The following is a 14,440-nucleotide window of genomic DNA, read 5'->3' as shown; positions in this document are numbered from 1 at the left end:
GCCGGAGCTCTTGAAGGCGTAAATGCACGTAGCACTGCTACTCGCCAAAGCCTTACTAATCCTCCATCCTCGCAAATAATGCATTTAACCTTCCGTGGATGGTCCCATTTTTAAGCATTTGGAGTTATTAGTTGACTTGCACAATTTTCACAAACTGGTGTCCATTTACACTTTGCACCGTTACTTGATTGGCCAAAAGACAATAGTAACGGCAAGTGGCGATGGATAATCAAACAGAAATGAGTTGCTGAATGCTGCTTTTCCCTAGCTCACTTTCCATTCGAACTAATTTGATGAAATCGTAACACAGCTCTTCTGGTTCTTTCGTGAACTTTGCGTTGGCTTCAGCTGACCCTAAATTTCCCACATTTCAACCTTCGCACCAGCCACTTTCCAATCATAGAAGTTCTTGAGCTCCACGAAGACGCCCTGATCATATTTGTATAAATTTCTAAATTGTTTATCATCGAAACGGGGCTCACTAATCAGGATACACATTGGAAACAGACCCGACTAACAAGTGCTCTCGTGTTTGACATATTTATCTAGCTATCGTCGGAGATGTTCAACCAAATGGTTAAGCTACATGGTCTCATTGTTCTGATGGTCATGCTCTCCGTATCAGCGAACCCGGACGACAGTCTGAATAGAACACGGAGACAGACCTCTGCCATGTTTACTATAGGTGAGTGTCGGTACTTCTAATAACGACTCCCCTCTTAAATGAGAGGGTCAACTTTGATCCCGCTATAAACTTTGTGTGATGGCGTGTTTCTCGACCTTATAGGCGCTCAGGTAAAGGGATTGATTTGGAGCATAGTGGATGTTGGTGTACGTGACTTCATAATAGGTGGGTAAATGTGAGCTCGTAAGACGCAGTGTTGTTTGAAAACAAAGTATTTGGTGCGGTTGCTTGAATACACCTTAGTCAAGGTTGAAGGTATAAGTGGTGCGAGAAGTAATGATGTCATAATTTGACTTCAAGCTCTTTGCAAATCCTGGGAGATATTGCTCTCTCTGAATATCCTCTCAGATCAATGCCATTACACGTAGCATTGCAGAATGAAATGAAGTGAAAACACATGTTCATTGTCTTCTGCTTGCGTATTATTTAAGGTGTGTATAAGCTTAATATTCACCAAACCCGGTTATGCATGACTGAGGTGAAGTTATGCTTACTCTTCCGGGTGCGACATACTTCCCCATTGACTCCATTTCATTCCCTCAAAGTAAATAAAAGGAGTCGGTTATTGAAAGGAAAAAATTTTCAATGACTGAAAGCGTATATTGGAGGCATAAGAATAAGTAACGCAAGTAACTCGACGAACAGTTTCATCAACGTCCATTCAAGCATAGTCGATTCTGGTGTTAATTTTTGCCACTTTGTGATTCTGCGTAAAATCTGCTTTTTATTCTGTGTATTGCAATTAAGGTATAAATACCACGTATTCTTTATTCAAAATTTACATAGGTAATTAGTCAGCCGGGAGCTCTTAAATTACTCCCAGCTAAGTCGCATACACTAATTGTGTCGACATGGGAACGTTGCTTTCACGCCATAATGGTTGGTGACAGTCGAAGCTCCATTCCTACAGCATGGTTTGCAGATAGGCTGAGATGCGGCTAAGACGTTTTAGTCACGTCTTTTATCCCTCTGCAACTTTTTATAGGAGCCGTCCTTGACTCGCTGGACCACGGGACGGAACAGGCCATGCTTAGTGGCCTTCAGACTGTGAAGATGATCTACTCCAAGGACGATAGCCGTGGTCAACCACTCATTAAGCCGGCAGTCATCTGGATTCCCAAAGAAAAGTTCCTCACAGCAACTAATGACGGTAACAAATACTCCAAATTTCTAAGCATATGAGATTTCTGAGTGTCTTTTTTCCATTTATTATGTACACAGCCAGACCTTCTAAGTGATTTGGATTTTCTATTTCGTTCTCTGATGTAAATACTTGTGCAATTTTATTTCAAGTATAATACTCTCCAATTTGCCTTGCTTGGAGAGTATTGTAAAGTGACTGCTGACACGGTAAGCCAATCTCATAAATAAGCGACCCTACAGGCGTTAAACAATTTAATGGAATGGGGTCATTGTTACGGTTTCATGACTTGTGGTCGTGATCACGGGAACCTTCACCTTGCATAAATTTTATGATTTTTCTGACAGCCTGCGAATTGCTCAGGGTGGGAGTGGTGGCCTTCGTGTCGCCGCCCGACCCGTTAATCCGTCAGTCAGTGCGGATGGTCTCCAAGCAATTCCACATCCCCATAATCGAGACACACTGGGACACGGACCGCTCCAATAGCCGATTTGCCATCAACATCCATCCCTCGCACGACGCCTTCGGGGACGCAGTCTTCGAGTACCTTTCCAGCTACTCCAAGTGGAATCATGTGGTACTCGTTCTGGCCGACTATGGGAGTAGGTCTTCTGTCTCTTCCGTAGAAAACCCCAATATTCAAATTCCGACACTTAGGCTTGCCATGACTCAGAACCGTATTTTTAGGTCAGAAACCTCGTTTTAGCCAAACGAAATCGTAATTTTGTTCTAATTTTAGTAATGGTGTTTGGAAGTCACTGTTTCTTCCATGCCGCGAATCATAACCTCAAGGTGTTTTAGAACATTATCTATCAGTTTCCAACTGGACTTTAACTTCCGCGCTGTTTTAGATCTAATTTCCTTTCTCATTGGGCTGATTACCTGATACAAAATTGAATACAAAATCTGCTAGTTTAGTCTGTGCATGCCTGTATAATCTTGACCACCTTTTTACGAGAGCGTGCACTAACTACTGATTTGGGAGCCACGCATAAATAAGCACAATTGTAGAGATGGCTGGTAAAACAATTTGGAATTGTGATGTGATGGATGATGGTTACCGAACACGATGGAAACAAGGAGAATCAACAGAGAAAGATCGATGTGTATGATTTAGTGCGGGAGTACGAGGCGAGCGCTCGGCACTAGCAACCGGGCTGCGGAGGCCGTGGAGTCAGCACAAGCTCGCAATCGATCCCGAGTCACAAAGTCAGCTTAGTCACCCATAGCTATAGTGACTGATTGACCTTGAGCTTGGGGAGATTGCTGGTGCATTTAACGTGCACCTAACGCGATCTCAGCCAATCAGGAGGGAGTAATTGAGAGGGCGTTCACGGGGCAACTGAGAGGGCGGTTTCGTTAGCCACACAGGCCAAAACTTCTGAAACGGTGAACGGTAACGTTTTCTCAAGCACATTTCAGCGGGACTTAAAGCTACAATAAATGTAGCGGGACTGGTATGTGGGTTTCAATAAAACTATTTTTCCTTTAGGCCTATATCCTTTAATCAGCAAAGTTGGATATCCTGATACCATGCAATGCTGATCAGTACATAGTTGTTCGGCATTTATTTAGTCGACGAAATTAGTTATTTCATCACCTAATTTTATTTTTAGTGCGAGAAAAAAACGCTGTTTGAGAATAGCTGCTTTAGAAGAAACTCACCGTCTCAGGAAAAAAAAAGGGATTTTAGTAGTATATTCACCTAGCGATTTGTTGGATTCTATGAGTTTTGCCCCACACTGATGTTCTTTCAGCTTGATAAATTGAAAGTTATAAAGCAAACTCTTTGGTGTTTTTGGTGGTTTAGGAGAAGCGGGATATCGTTTTTCATGTCCAACGCTCCAAGCCTAGCCGCCGAGCGGTCCCATTTCGCGTCTAAACTGTTTACATATTTTAATTTGTGTTTCCCTTTTCTGTCTCACTTATGCAGAACCTTTGGTGCCGAATATAGTGTGAGCGCTCCTCTCTATCTCTCACGCACACGCAAACACGCAAAGTCTACTTTTTGACGTCTATTTTCATGGGTTTCTGAAATCTGAAAACTAAAGGGCGACAATCAGACGTACGAGCTTGCGCGCACCCGCGCGTGGGCAGGCGTTAGCAAGTGGCAGCGCATCTCCGAGGCAGTGAACTGCGCACGGCTTCATCTGATAACGCAGCAGTAGCAGCAACTGCTGTGGGAGTGGTGGTCCTGTGGCAGCAGCGGTTATGATGGTTTTACTAGTCCACGAATTCAACATCACATGCATAATCAACGCAATCCGCATCTGTCGCCAGCGCCACGTATTTCAATTGCTTTGGCATAACTGCGAACTCGAAAATCATTTGTGCCCACATACCAATTGCGATCCGACATGCTGGACAAGCTTAAGACCGTGTCAAAGAGAATTTAAGCAGGCAAAACCTGGCTCAAGGGGTTAAGTTCACGAGTAAATCACTGGTTTGAAACCATTAATTATCTATTACCATTAAAAACCTGGGTTTTTCAGGTCAGCATGCGCCTAAATTATGTCGAGAAAAGGAACTCTCTCATAATTTGCTTATGTCACACTGCCGTATCCAGAGAGTTGGGGAGATTCATCTGAGGATAATTTATGGGTGAGAGTTGGTGGGATGATTAGAAGTCGCTAAGCGCCATCTCTTGGTGAAATTCGAATGATTTGTTCAGCCAAAAACACCGGCAACTTTTCTTTTTCTAGCATATGTCCTTGCAGTATCCTATTCCCTATCGAGACTGATGTTTTAGAGACAGATAGTTTGTGAACCTTCACTTAAGCCTATTAAACTTATGCTATGTAGCAATTAAAGTAAGTTGCCGGCATCAGCTCGCTCCATTCGGTGAAACTTGAGGTTGGAAAGAAGCCGTGGTTTTTGCACTGTAGCGGAAGCAGTACCTGAAACTAGCAAAAGTAGTAGGAGAAGGAAATAATCGTTTATTATGGTTTTCCATTTTGGAAATAGTCAGCAGTGGGAGGAGTACGTGTGTTCGTATATTCTTCAACGGTAAAATTAAGCACGAACAGAGCTGGGTGATTCCCACCCAGAGTAGGGCACAACTCATACTATGACAGATGTTTTCTAGCCTGTCTCTGAGTTCTAGCGACCTTACTGGTTTGTGCCAAGGCCTCCAGATTGCTCTACATAGAAGCATTTTGTTATCCAATTCACAGACATAGTGAAGCACACGGCGTGGTTGAATAACTTTGAGGGTACTTTGGTCATCCGGACGCTTGGAGCAGACCGTTTCAAATGGAAAGCCATTGTCGCCGAATTGGCAAGCTCCGATGCACGCAACTTCCTGCTCGATATCCCCTACTGGTATGCCAAGGACTTTCTGGTTTTGGTAAGTGCCAATTTCTCTTTTGGTACTCAGCGTGTTTGTCGTTCTATTCGCACATTCAGCTTGTTTGTGTCAATTTTACTGATCTCTAACGTCCACTTGTTGTTTTTTTTTGTAAAGCACGTTGAACAATCTCAAAACTTTGTGCCACTGCATGGCGTAGTCCAGTTAGTTAGCATTGAAACCGGCCCGACATTTGTGTGCAAGTCCCCTAACTCACGATTTGTGAGCACCTTCAGTGGCCATTGTTCGTAACCAACACTCACTCAGAAAAATTCGCAATTTCTCGAAAATCTTCAAAACTCAGAATGGAAGATCATGTGTTCCTCGTTTTTACTTGTTAATAAGGCCAGGATTTTCCATTTGTACATTTTATTGTAGGCTTACGTCCACAACATGACCGGAGAGCAGTACAACTACGTCTTCACCGACTGGGTAAGCTCCTGTCTCAAAGGTTGCGAGTCGTTACCGTCTGACAATTTGGAACAAATTTTATCAGACAAAATGCGGTTAGCTAATAAGGTTCAAATGTGTAATCACAGAGTATGATATTTCCAGTTGTTTTGGAGATGTTTTTTTAATCATCTAGAGATGGAGAAATTCATAAAAAGTGTTGCTGATGTTAGCACGTAGCTCATGTCACGCAAGGGTTTCCGAAAAGTCAAAAAAGGTGAGCTCATCAACCCGCTTTCATAACCTAGGTGAGAGACGTTAAAATATTGGACCCAAACATTGAAGCTGAAAGGCATCAACTGATCGTGTTTGAGGATATTATGAGGTTGGCGTACTGGCTCCCCCTACGACTTTGTTTTGGAGTCGTCACTTCGTGTTTAAAGTGGTTGGAAGAAGCGTTAATCATGACAGAGGGACACCATTGCGGGTAGAAGGCGCACCAGACGGGCAGATTCACCACCGTGTGTAACCATGGCACCATGGGTTAAAATAAACTAAAGTACTCGTCTCAGCGCGATGAATGGGGAGTTCTCTGGGCATTTGCCCATATATAACTACACTTATAAGGGGCGGAATAAGAACGCTGGAGTTTGTTTAAAACCATTGTAGAGGAGGGTGACTGAGAATTGGTTTGGAGGAGAGTTAATGTGTGGAAGAGAAAACGAGCTTAATTTGTGCAAATCCGAGATCCAGTGCCGGGTATCTGTTGTACCAGATTTTCAAATGCTTGACCAGCTACAGTTGTCCTCGCATTAATTAAGGATACCCATCTTCTGGACTTGAGTGCCTTCAAGATAGACGATGGTGCGAGCATATCAACCTTCTCCATTATACCCAACGTCGGTGTTCACGAGCCGTATGGACGTGGTCCGTTTGTCGAAAATCTCCGTTCCACAATCAACAAAATCGAGCGCGCACAGAGGTACTCGGATATTCTCCCATTCCTAACGGTAAAGTGTTTCCACCTTCCCTTGTGTATTTTTTTAACCTTCAGTCAAATATGCCTCACTTTTTAACGGACTTAATGCCCTAGGAAAAAGCACACAATATTTGAATTGGTAAGAGGTTGAGAACAATCCCTCTCAGTAGTTAATCGTAGTGGTTTAATTGTTTTGACCTGCTTTATTCATCTCACAGTGAGCTACGGAGGCGCAGGGGAGGGAATTGACCTAAACCAATTTAAGGTGCTACTTTAAAATATTATTGGGTCCCTTGTATCTTGACCTTAAAATTTCAACAAGGCGCACTTTTGTTAATTGTGTATTCCTTGTAAAATTAAGGCATCAGCGTCACTCATCTACGACTCAATGCTTTTGTTCGGACTGACACTCTTGACCTTAAAGGACCCCATCACGGCACGACCGGGAGCGCTGACTTGTGACAGCGAGGGTGCTGTTTTTTGGCCGCATGGGGAGCGCTTGGTGCGAGAGGTTAAAGCTGTAAGCACGATTTTGCTCCTCCGTATTCTAAACGTCGCTTCAATCGTATTTGTGCGTTTATCTTTTTGTAAAAACACACAAAAATTGCATTTAAAAACTGTATGCCACCGGTTGGTATAAAAACAGTGCTACCTGCATACAAACAAGTGAAAGCCCCAAATAAATCGCGGATGTCCAGCATCGTGCGAGAGTCTTCATAGACTTAACAACACTGCTACGGATTACTCTTGCAGATTTATTCCTTGGTTCATGGGACTTTTTATCGTCCATGGGTTAGTCTTTGTGACACTTGTGCTGGTTGACTTTCCCTTCGACTCAGTTACCTACTATGTGATGCACCATTTTTCATAAATCTTGACTATTCACTTGTTGCCATCATCTCAAGGCAGAGAGAGAGAGAGAGAGAGCTATTAGCTCTCCTGCACTTTTATCCCATTTTTTTGGCAATTTGGCGTTTTTGGCAAGGCTAGGCTCTTCTCACGCTCACACCCTCTAGCGCGCTCACTCGGCACAGAACAAAACACCACGACAACGCGCACACCACCAACACCAACTACGCACTTAATTATCACCGCAATCCCGGTTTGCCCGCATTGTGGGCGAGGGCAGCGATAGGCCTCTCGCTAACCCAAATCCCCTCACAACGCCCGCCCTCTCATCTCCACCTCCCGTGAGTATCTCACCTCCCCCTCCGTCTCCTTGGCCCTAAACGCAATTTCAGCTCTAAGCAAGCTGATCGCCTTCGGTATTTTTTTTTACCGAAATAAACCTTGTTATCAAATGCAGATTCTAGGTTGAAGGGGCTGGTAGAGTGTCAAAAAATTTTGCTATCTTTTACAAAAAGTATATCACAGAATTTAGTTCCAGATTCCTGCATCGCTTCACTCCTTTGGGGAATTACGCCTTTGTCAGTGCAACCTGTGTTGGTCATAAGGTGAATACTTTTAATGCAAGTGCGATCACGGGACCTTCGACTAATTGATAAGCAAAAGGGATGGTGTGAAAGTGGACCCAGAATACAATATTTTAATTGTTTTTCTTTTCTTTTAGTTTAACTCATCGAAAATCCCCACTATAACCGGCCAGATACTCTTTGATCGTCACAGTTATCGGTCAAACTTTAATATGAGTATCCTTAGTTTGCAGAACTCAGGACTGCAAGAAGTAAGTGTGATGAAAGAGGAGAATAGTCAACTTCAGTGAATAACATTGGTATTAGTAGGTAAGAGAATTCTTCCCCCGTTTCAGATTGGTTACTGGACGCACAGAGATCGTCTGCAGATTACTCACCCGATAAAGAAGAAAAAGAAGATCCCAAAGAAGCCGCTTACAACGGTCACCCTCAGGGTAACAACTGTTCCGGTATGCTTCATATCTATGGCAGTAATTTATAAACCTTGACTACGAGATATTTCTCCGCCACCTGGTCAGCCAACAAATGCTGGACTTGGAAAAGAAGACGAACGTGCCACTGTTCTTCAGACTTGTAATGACGCCATCGAAGTGGCAGCCCATTTGCTGATATGGTGAGGGAGGTTTCGGTAGTGAGACGTGATTGTGTTCGGGGCTTGGCTAATTTTGTCGACAATGAAGCGTGAGCTACCGTTATTCGAATGATTCACCGATGATGGGGGACATTCCCAAACTTAGGAATGGTGTTCTCGCGAGTCTGCGCGACTGAATCGTGTCAACGCCTATCCTCCCTCCCGCTGCTGCTGACAGATGAGGAGGTCTATTTTCATCCCTCCCTCTCTCGTTGAGATTGCATCAATTATTATTAGCGAATTCAGTGCCTCACAGGCGGTATGCGTAGGTCTTAGCACTAAAGCATCCAATTGCCGTTCTCTTCACCTCGCTGTAAGACCGTAGGAGGGATGTTTGTTGGACCGTCTGAGTCAGTGCTTATGAGGGCTTTCAGAGATGACTCAGATGAGGGGAATAGGTCCCCTGCCTTTGTTGTTTCTTGTAAGCCTCAGTGAACTATGCTTCCTACTCTATCCCACTCCCCTCTTCCAAACATCTAGCTTTGTTGTTCGGACACTGCTAGAAACATGTGATGGATTTTTTGGGAAAATCTGATTAAGGCCAATTCTTCCATGCCTGTAGCCTCAGCCCATCACGTGATCTTCATAGTAAGTACCGCTCAAAACTATTTTAAGATATTATTTCGTTGAAAACCTACCATACAAGGTAAAAGGAGCAGCAGCCTCTAATTCGAGCACCTCTTCTAGTCCTTTACGGTAAATAACCAACCATTAGAAAACATCCACTTAGGTGTTCTGAATTACGACGAATCCATGCTCAATATATGGTCGAAATGTACGTAACTCCTTGAATTGTATTGCTTATGTACGTCATGTCGGCGGCGTAAGACTCTCTTCATCCTTTTGCCATGCCTAAAGTCCCCAGTACTACACATTTCTGGGCTTAAAGCACCATCGTTTTAAATCGTGGTAAGGCATTTTATTTGCTTGATTCGAGTAGACCCTTTAGCTTATCGCGCAAACGCCAATGGGTTCATACCACCTTCAAGATGAAAGTGGCGTCAAATTACATAGAACGAAATCAAATATGCAAAGTGAGTAAGCGTGGTGATTCAGTGTGATACCAATCTCTCCAATTGGCAGTAATTCTTTCGAGTTAATTCAGTAGTTGGAGATTGGAAATTCTATTGTCTACTTTCCTCTAGGACACGCCATTTGTAATTCCCAAGAAGTTCGATGCCTACGGCCAGCCTCTGAAGACCCCAGATGCCTGGGAAGGCTACTGCGTTGATCTTCTCAACCTCATCTCTCAGGATGTTGGCTTTAACTATACCATTGATATCACCATGGATCACTATGGCTCACGTCACGTCAACGAATCGGGCGAGGTCTACTACAACGGCATTGTCGGCGTAGTACACAGAGGCGTAAGATGCAGTGGCTTTACATTCTTCCTCCATTTTTCCCAGAAAAATTGCTCATAACTTTGCTACATCGTGGTGTCCGAGTTAATCCCGGAATTATGGTGACCTTTAGCCCTTAAAAAAAGGCCTTGTTGTAAATAAGGTGAAGGGTTGCGCCATTTGTAGCAAAAATGAAATGAGCGGGCCTCCATGATACTGATGTGCTAGCTGACTAGTGAGAAACTAAAAACACCAGAGTAGTCAATCAAAAGTTAGTTGATTTGCCATTCCAAATTTTACGAAACTGCTCTAAAACACAGTGACCAAAGTTGTTGCACGGTAGATTCATTTAACGAGCCTATTACCGACAAAAGTACGAGGTGCAGACTGATATTTACCATACACTGTTAGGGAAACATCGAGAAACGGATGGCATAAGAGCCACTACTTTGCTAAGAAGTTGAAATCCAGTTGTTTTACGTTCATTATCCCCTCAGGAGTACCACACACACATCAATCAACTGTATGGGTGGCGTTTTCCTTACAAAAGGCATTCGTACAAATTGTCCCAATTTTACTGACAGGAAGCTGATATGGCCGTGGCAGCTCTGACGATTACGTATGAGAGAGAGCAGGTTCTGGATTTCAGTACGCCCTTTATGACCCTCGGTGGGAGTCTCCTTTTCATGCGACCGAAAACTCAAAAGCCCTCAATCTTCTCCTTCCTTCAACCGCTCTCACCTACCGTGAGTTACTCACTACCCATTCACTTTCACAAGTTCCCAATATTCCATTTTTATGTCCGAATTTATCGTAGCTTGTAATCGCTCGTTGACAGACAGATGACAGATTGCGCTAATTGCTCAAGTATAGCATATGTGTCACTTTGCCGATGTTGAAGGGCTAGCTACTTAGCAGCTTGGATTGTTTTGTCGGATTTACAAGAACGTTATAACGGCTTATCCTATACAATTAAACACACTTCTTCAGGGCTAATTAAATGCATTGACTGATTTCCGACCATTTAATGTGGACCTTGAGATTTTACTATTCCAGTCTCTTTTGACACACGGATGAAAAAAACTTGAGTTAGTTTGGAACAACTCTCCTGAAGCCCTCTTGCCTTTTGCGCTTTCTCTCTGCCTTCTCTCATCCGCAAATTTTGTTAGAAGTGGCGCTCACTTTGTCCACCATCAGTACACCAACTAACTTCTGACTTGGCTCTAATTGTTGCCGAGATTTCAGCAAGGCATCGAAAACTGCAGCCTGCATGAATTTCAAGCATAGAGAATACAGATTCCTGGAAAGAAAGAAAGAGCCTTTCTGCCTTCTATTTTGAGCAAGGTTAGGTTGAGCTTGCAAATTGCATTATTCCTACGGGAGATCAAGTGGCTAGGGAGCTCGAATGTTTTTCTTTTCTTCTCTCAATCGCAACGGACAAAATTCATCCAGATAGATAAATTTACTCCAAAATGCACTGACTCACTTGACCTTGATCGCTTTTTGGCTGTTGTGTTTATGAGTTATTAAGTAATCCTCTGGGAATCTTATCCCGTTCGGGGAAATTGATACACCACTGCTAAATGGGCGTAGGCAAGGGACACTTTATGCTCGTTCAAACTTTATTATGTATTTTTTAGCCTCATAATCGGAATAAAGTCATTGCTTGATCCATTTTGGAAATGTCCCGTTGTTGTGATGTGGTGGTGATGCGCGTGACCTTGGGTCCGGTCGGTATGGCTGTCTGTCGACGTGTATGAGTAAGCAGAGTGTAAAGTGTGTGCGCACGCGAAAGTCGGCCGATCTGGGTCTCTTACACCCATTTCTCTTTGACGTATAGTCCAAGGGTGGAGGCGGTGTTCACAACTATGTACATCTGTGGAGTACCATGTTGAGCCGCTGGTTCCTCTGTACGTCTCAGATGTAACTGGTCGCTGTTGCCTGTTTTGAGTTTTGGTGAAGCTTCCGATGCAAATCCTTTGGAGCTTCTCGGTTCTGTACAGTCATTCGGTGTTTTTGGAAATGTCGGTATCGGCAGTTGCTTCTTTCCCTTCTGACCTCAATACTGCTCGCTTGAATGTGTCAGTGAAGATTCTCTTGCTTGGTGGATTGGAGGCGAAGTGGTGGAGATCAAATATGCGCATTGGCGTGTTAACGCAAAACTCCTAGAATTCCCACAAAGCGACCTCTGTTTCCTAGTTTGTGAATAACTCCTCTGACAGGCTGCGCTGGCTGAAGATACTGCGCAACACTTGTAGCGACTTGGTGGCCTTAGGGGAGACCACAGACACCGTCTCCGACCGCATTAGAGATATTCACCAAAATAAAGTGAAGATAACCCACCAAATGGGCTGGCGAATTTGAGGTGTAGTCTTGGCCAGGGCCTCTCCAGGTGAGGCTAGGGCATCGGTGGGATTTCTGAGGGTCTTTCGCCACTGTTCGGTAATGTAGACAGCTTTTATCCAAATAAATATGTTTTTGTGTAGCCAATAAACCAAAACTTCTGGCCATGGACTTCATGCAGTTTACGCCAGAATGCCAAGTGTAAAATTGGGACCGTGGTCTTAGATGTAGTGACTTGGGTAGAACAGCAGGATTGCCAAACATCAGGCAGCCCTCGGGTTGGATCAAAGTAGTATCCCCTGCCTCAGAGTGGTTGGGCGTTGATACACCTCGGAGAGTAAGCTATGAATCAAACGGGATGTTATTGCCCTCCGGATCATAGTGAAGCTTCACTACGCTATTAACAATGTTCTCTGTTGATGGTGTGGCTGCTGCGGGTGGCTAAGTTGGCGCAGTCGAAACCTTCTCCTGTGTTGACAATTCCATCAGCTACAGCCGTTTCCCGAGTAGCACTTCAAGCTTAGATAGATCCAAGGGCCTAATATTGAGTCCCCACATGTTACAAAACGGTGTTTATGCGAGTGTGCTTGGATCCTGTTAAGTTTCAAACCAGAGGAATCAGTAAACAAGGACCTCGACGTGGGTCCCTTTATCCGTCACAGGTGATTCGTTTTTCCGCTTCCAACAAAAGGTGTGCGCATTTCGCGGGGAAGCAGACTTTCTGAAAGTTGTGCTTTGTAGAGGTCGCTGCGTTATTTCAGATTTAGTAATGTTTAAGATGCAGGCTTTGTTATGGAATCCAAAGCTAAATTAATAAGGTAATTGGGTAAACGACTTTTAGTTTCGTGTTCATTGTAGATATCCAGTGCTCGAAACTGTTTGCCATATGAAATAATCTCATTTTACATGTTCGTGCCCTATTTATATTCATCGACAACACCTTAAAGCTTGTTTTAATCATTTGTACATTAACTCACTTTACCAAGATTGGAATAAATCTTCCTTTAGAATAAGAAGAGACTACAGGTTTTAGTTTAATAATTTAGGCTTAATTTCAGTAAACTCCCCATCGTCATCATTCTTCTCTTCAGGTGTGGGCTTACGTGATAACGACCTACATCGTTGTCTCCGTTGGGCTCTTCCTGGTTGCTCGTCTCAGTCCCTACGAGTGGCAAAATCCTCATCCTTGCGAGGCCTTCTCGGAGGAAAAAGAGAATCAATTCACGGTGCTCAGCAGTTTCTGGTTCTTTATCACACCTCTTCTCAATCAAGGTGCTCCTCTGTTTTTTGGGATTGCTCACATCCAGGCTCCGTGTTGTTTGCTTTAAAATAAGCTTACTTATCTACTCCTAAATAACACTACGAAGCCGATGACACTTTCAGCTCGGCCAGGTTCCAAGCTTTGGGTTTTTAAACGAGTACTACCCTGCTTTTATGGCAATTAATAAATCGTAAATGGGTAAGCTTAAGTTTCCATGTGCGATGCTCACTCGCTCATCTCGTCCCGGGCATCAAGTTAAACAAAGTAAATAAATTCGCTCACCTTCTGCTCCCAAAGAACTTCTTTATTTACCAACCATCTTGAAGTTTGTCAGAAAACAATTTTCCCGCCTTTACTCTCTTGATAATGTAACCAGCTTCTTTAACTTTTTTATTTCTTTCCCTTCCTTCAATTCTTATGTCTCCATCACCTACGAGTCAGCACTGACCACATTTTTGAGATTTAAATTTTGAACGCGGAACTCTTCTGTGCATTGCCATTAGGTACGGAGATGGCTCCGCATACCATATCCACACGACTACTGACGGGCATCTGGTGGTTCTTTGCGCTGATCCTCATCTCCACCTACACAGCCAACTTGGCGGCTTTTCTGACTGTTGACACGACTGAATTGCCCATCGAGAGTGTGGAAGACCTCGTGGCTCAGACCAAGATTAAATACGGTACGCTGCAGTCCGGCTCCAGTCACGATTTCTTTAAGGTACGCGAAAGAGGAGCTCCGTCTTTCCATATTCTCGAGTGATGCCGTGAACTCAAACACATTAAAGGGCCAAGCGGGCAGACAATATATATTCTCGTTCGCTTTGCAGTGAAGTTAAAATAAACTAAAATCTGTTTGAATGCCAAAGGAATAGTCACGTTTCAAAG

The 14,440-nt window shown here is 43.7% G+C and overlaps 1 protein-coding gene across 1 annotated transcript; it reads left to right on the top strand. All coding sequences in view use genetic code 11, as the record gives it.

Annotated features, from left to right (window-relative positions):
• Nucleotides 1-1,711: 1,711 nt before the first annotated feature.
• EGR_10382 (Glutamate receptor, ionotropic kainate) lies at nucleotides 1,712-13,619 on the top strand (the record flags this gene model as incomplete). The annotated part of the gene is made up of 9 exons (XM_024499631.1): nucleotides 1,712-1,835; nucleotides 2,174-2,428; nucleotides 5,000-5,172; nucleotides 5,551-5,604; nucleotides 6,384-6,572; nucleotides 8,112-8,225; nucleotides 8,310-8,423; nucleotides 9,751-9,972; nucleotides 13,383-13,619. 9 exons carry the CDS (start codon nucleotides 1,712-1,714, stop codon nucleotides 13,617-13,619), a joined length of 1,482 nt encoding a protein of 493 aa, XP_024345959.1.
• Nucleotides 13,620-14,440: the final 821 nt, after the last annotated feature.

Source organism: Echinococcus granulosus, assembly GCF_000524195.1.
Source record: "Echinococcus granulosus chromosome Unknown EG_S00214, whole genome shotgun sequence".
Lineage (NCBI taxonomy): Eukaryota > Metazoa > Platyhelminthes > Cestoda > Cyclophyllidea > Taeniidae > Echinococcus > Echinococcus granulosus.
This window is presented reverse-complemented; position numbering and strand designations above follow the sequence as displayed.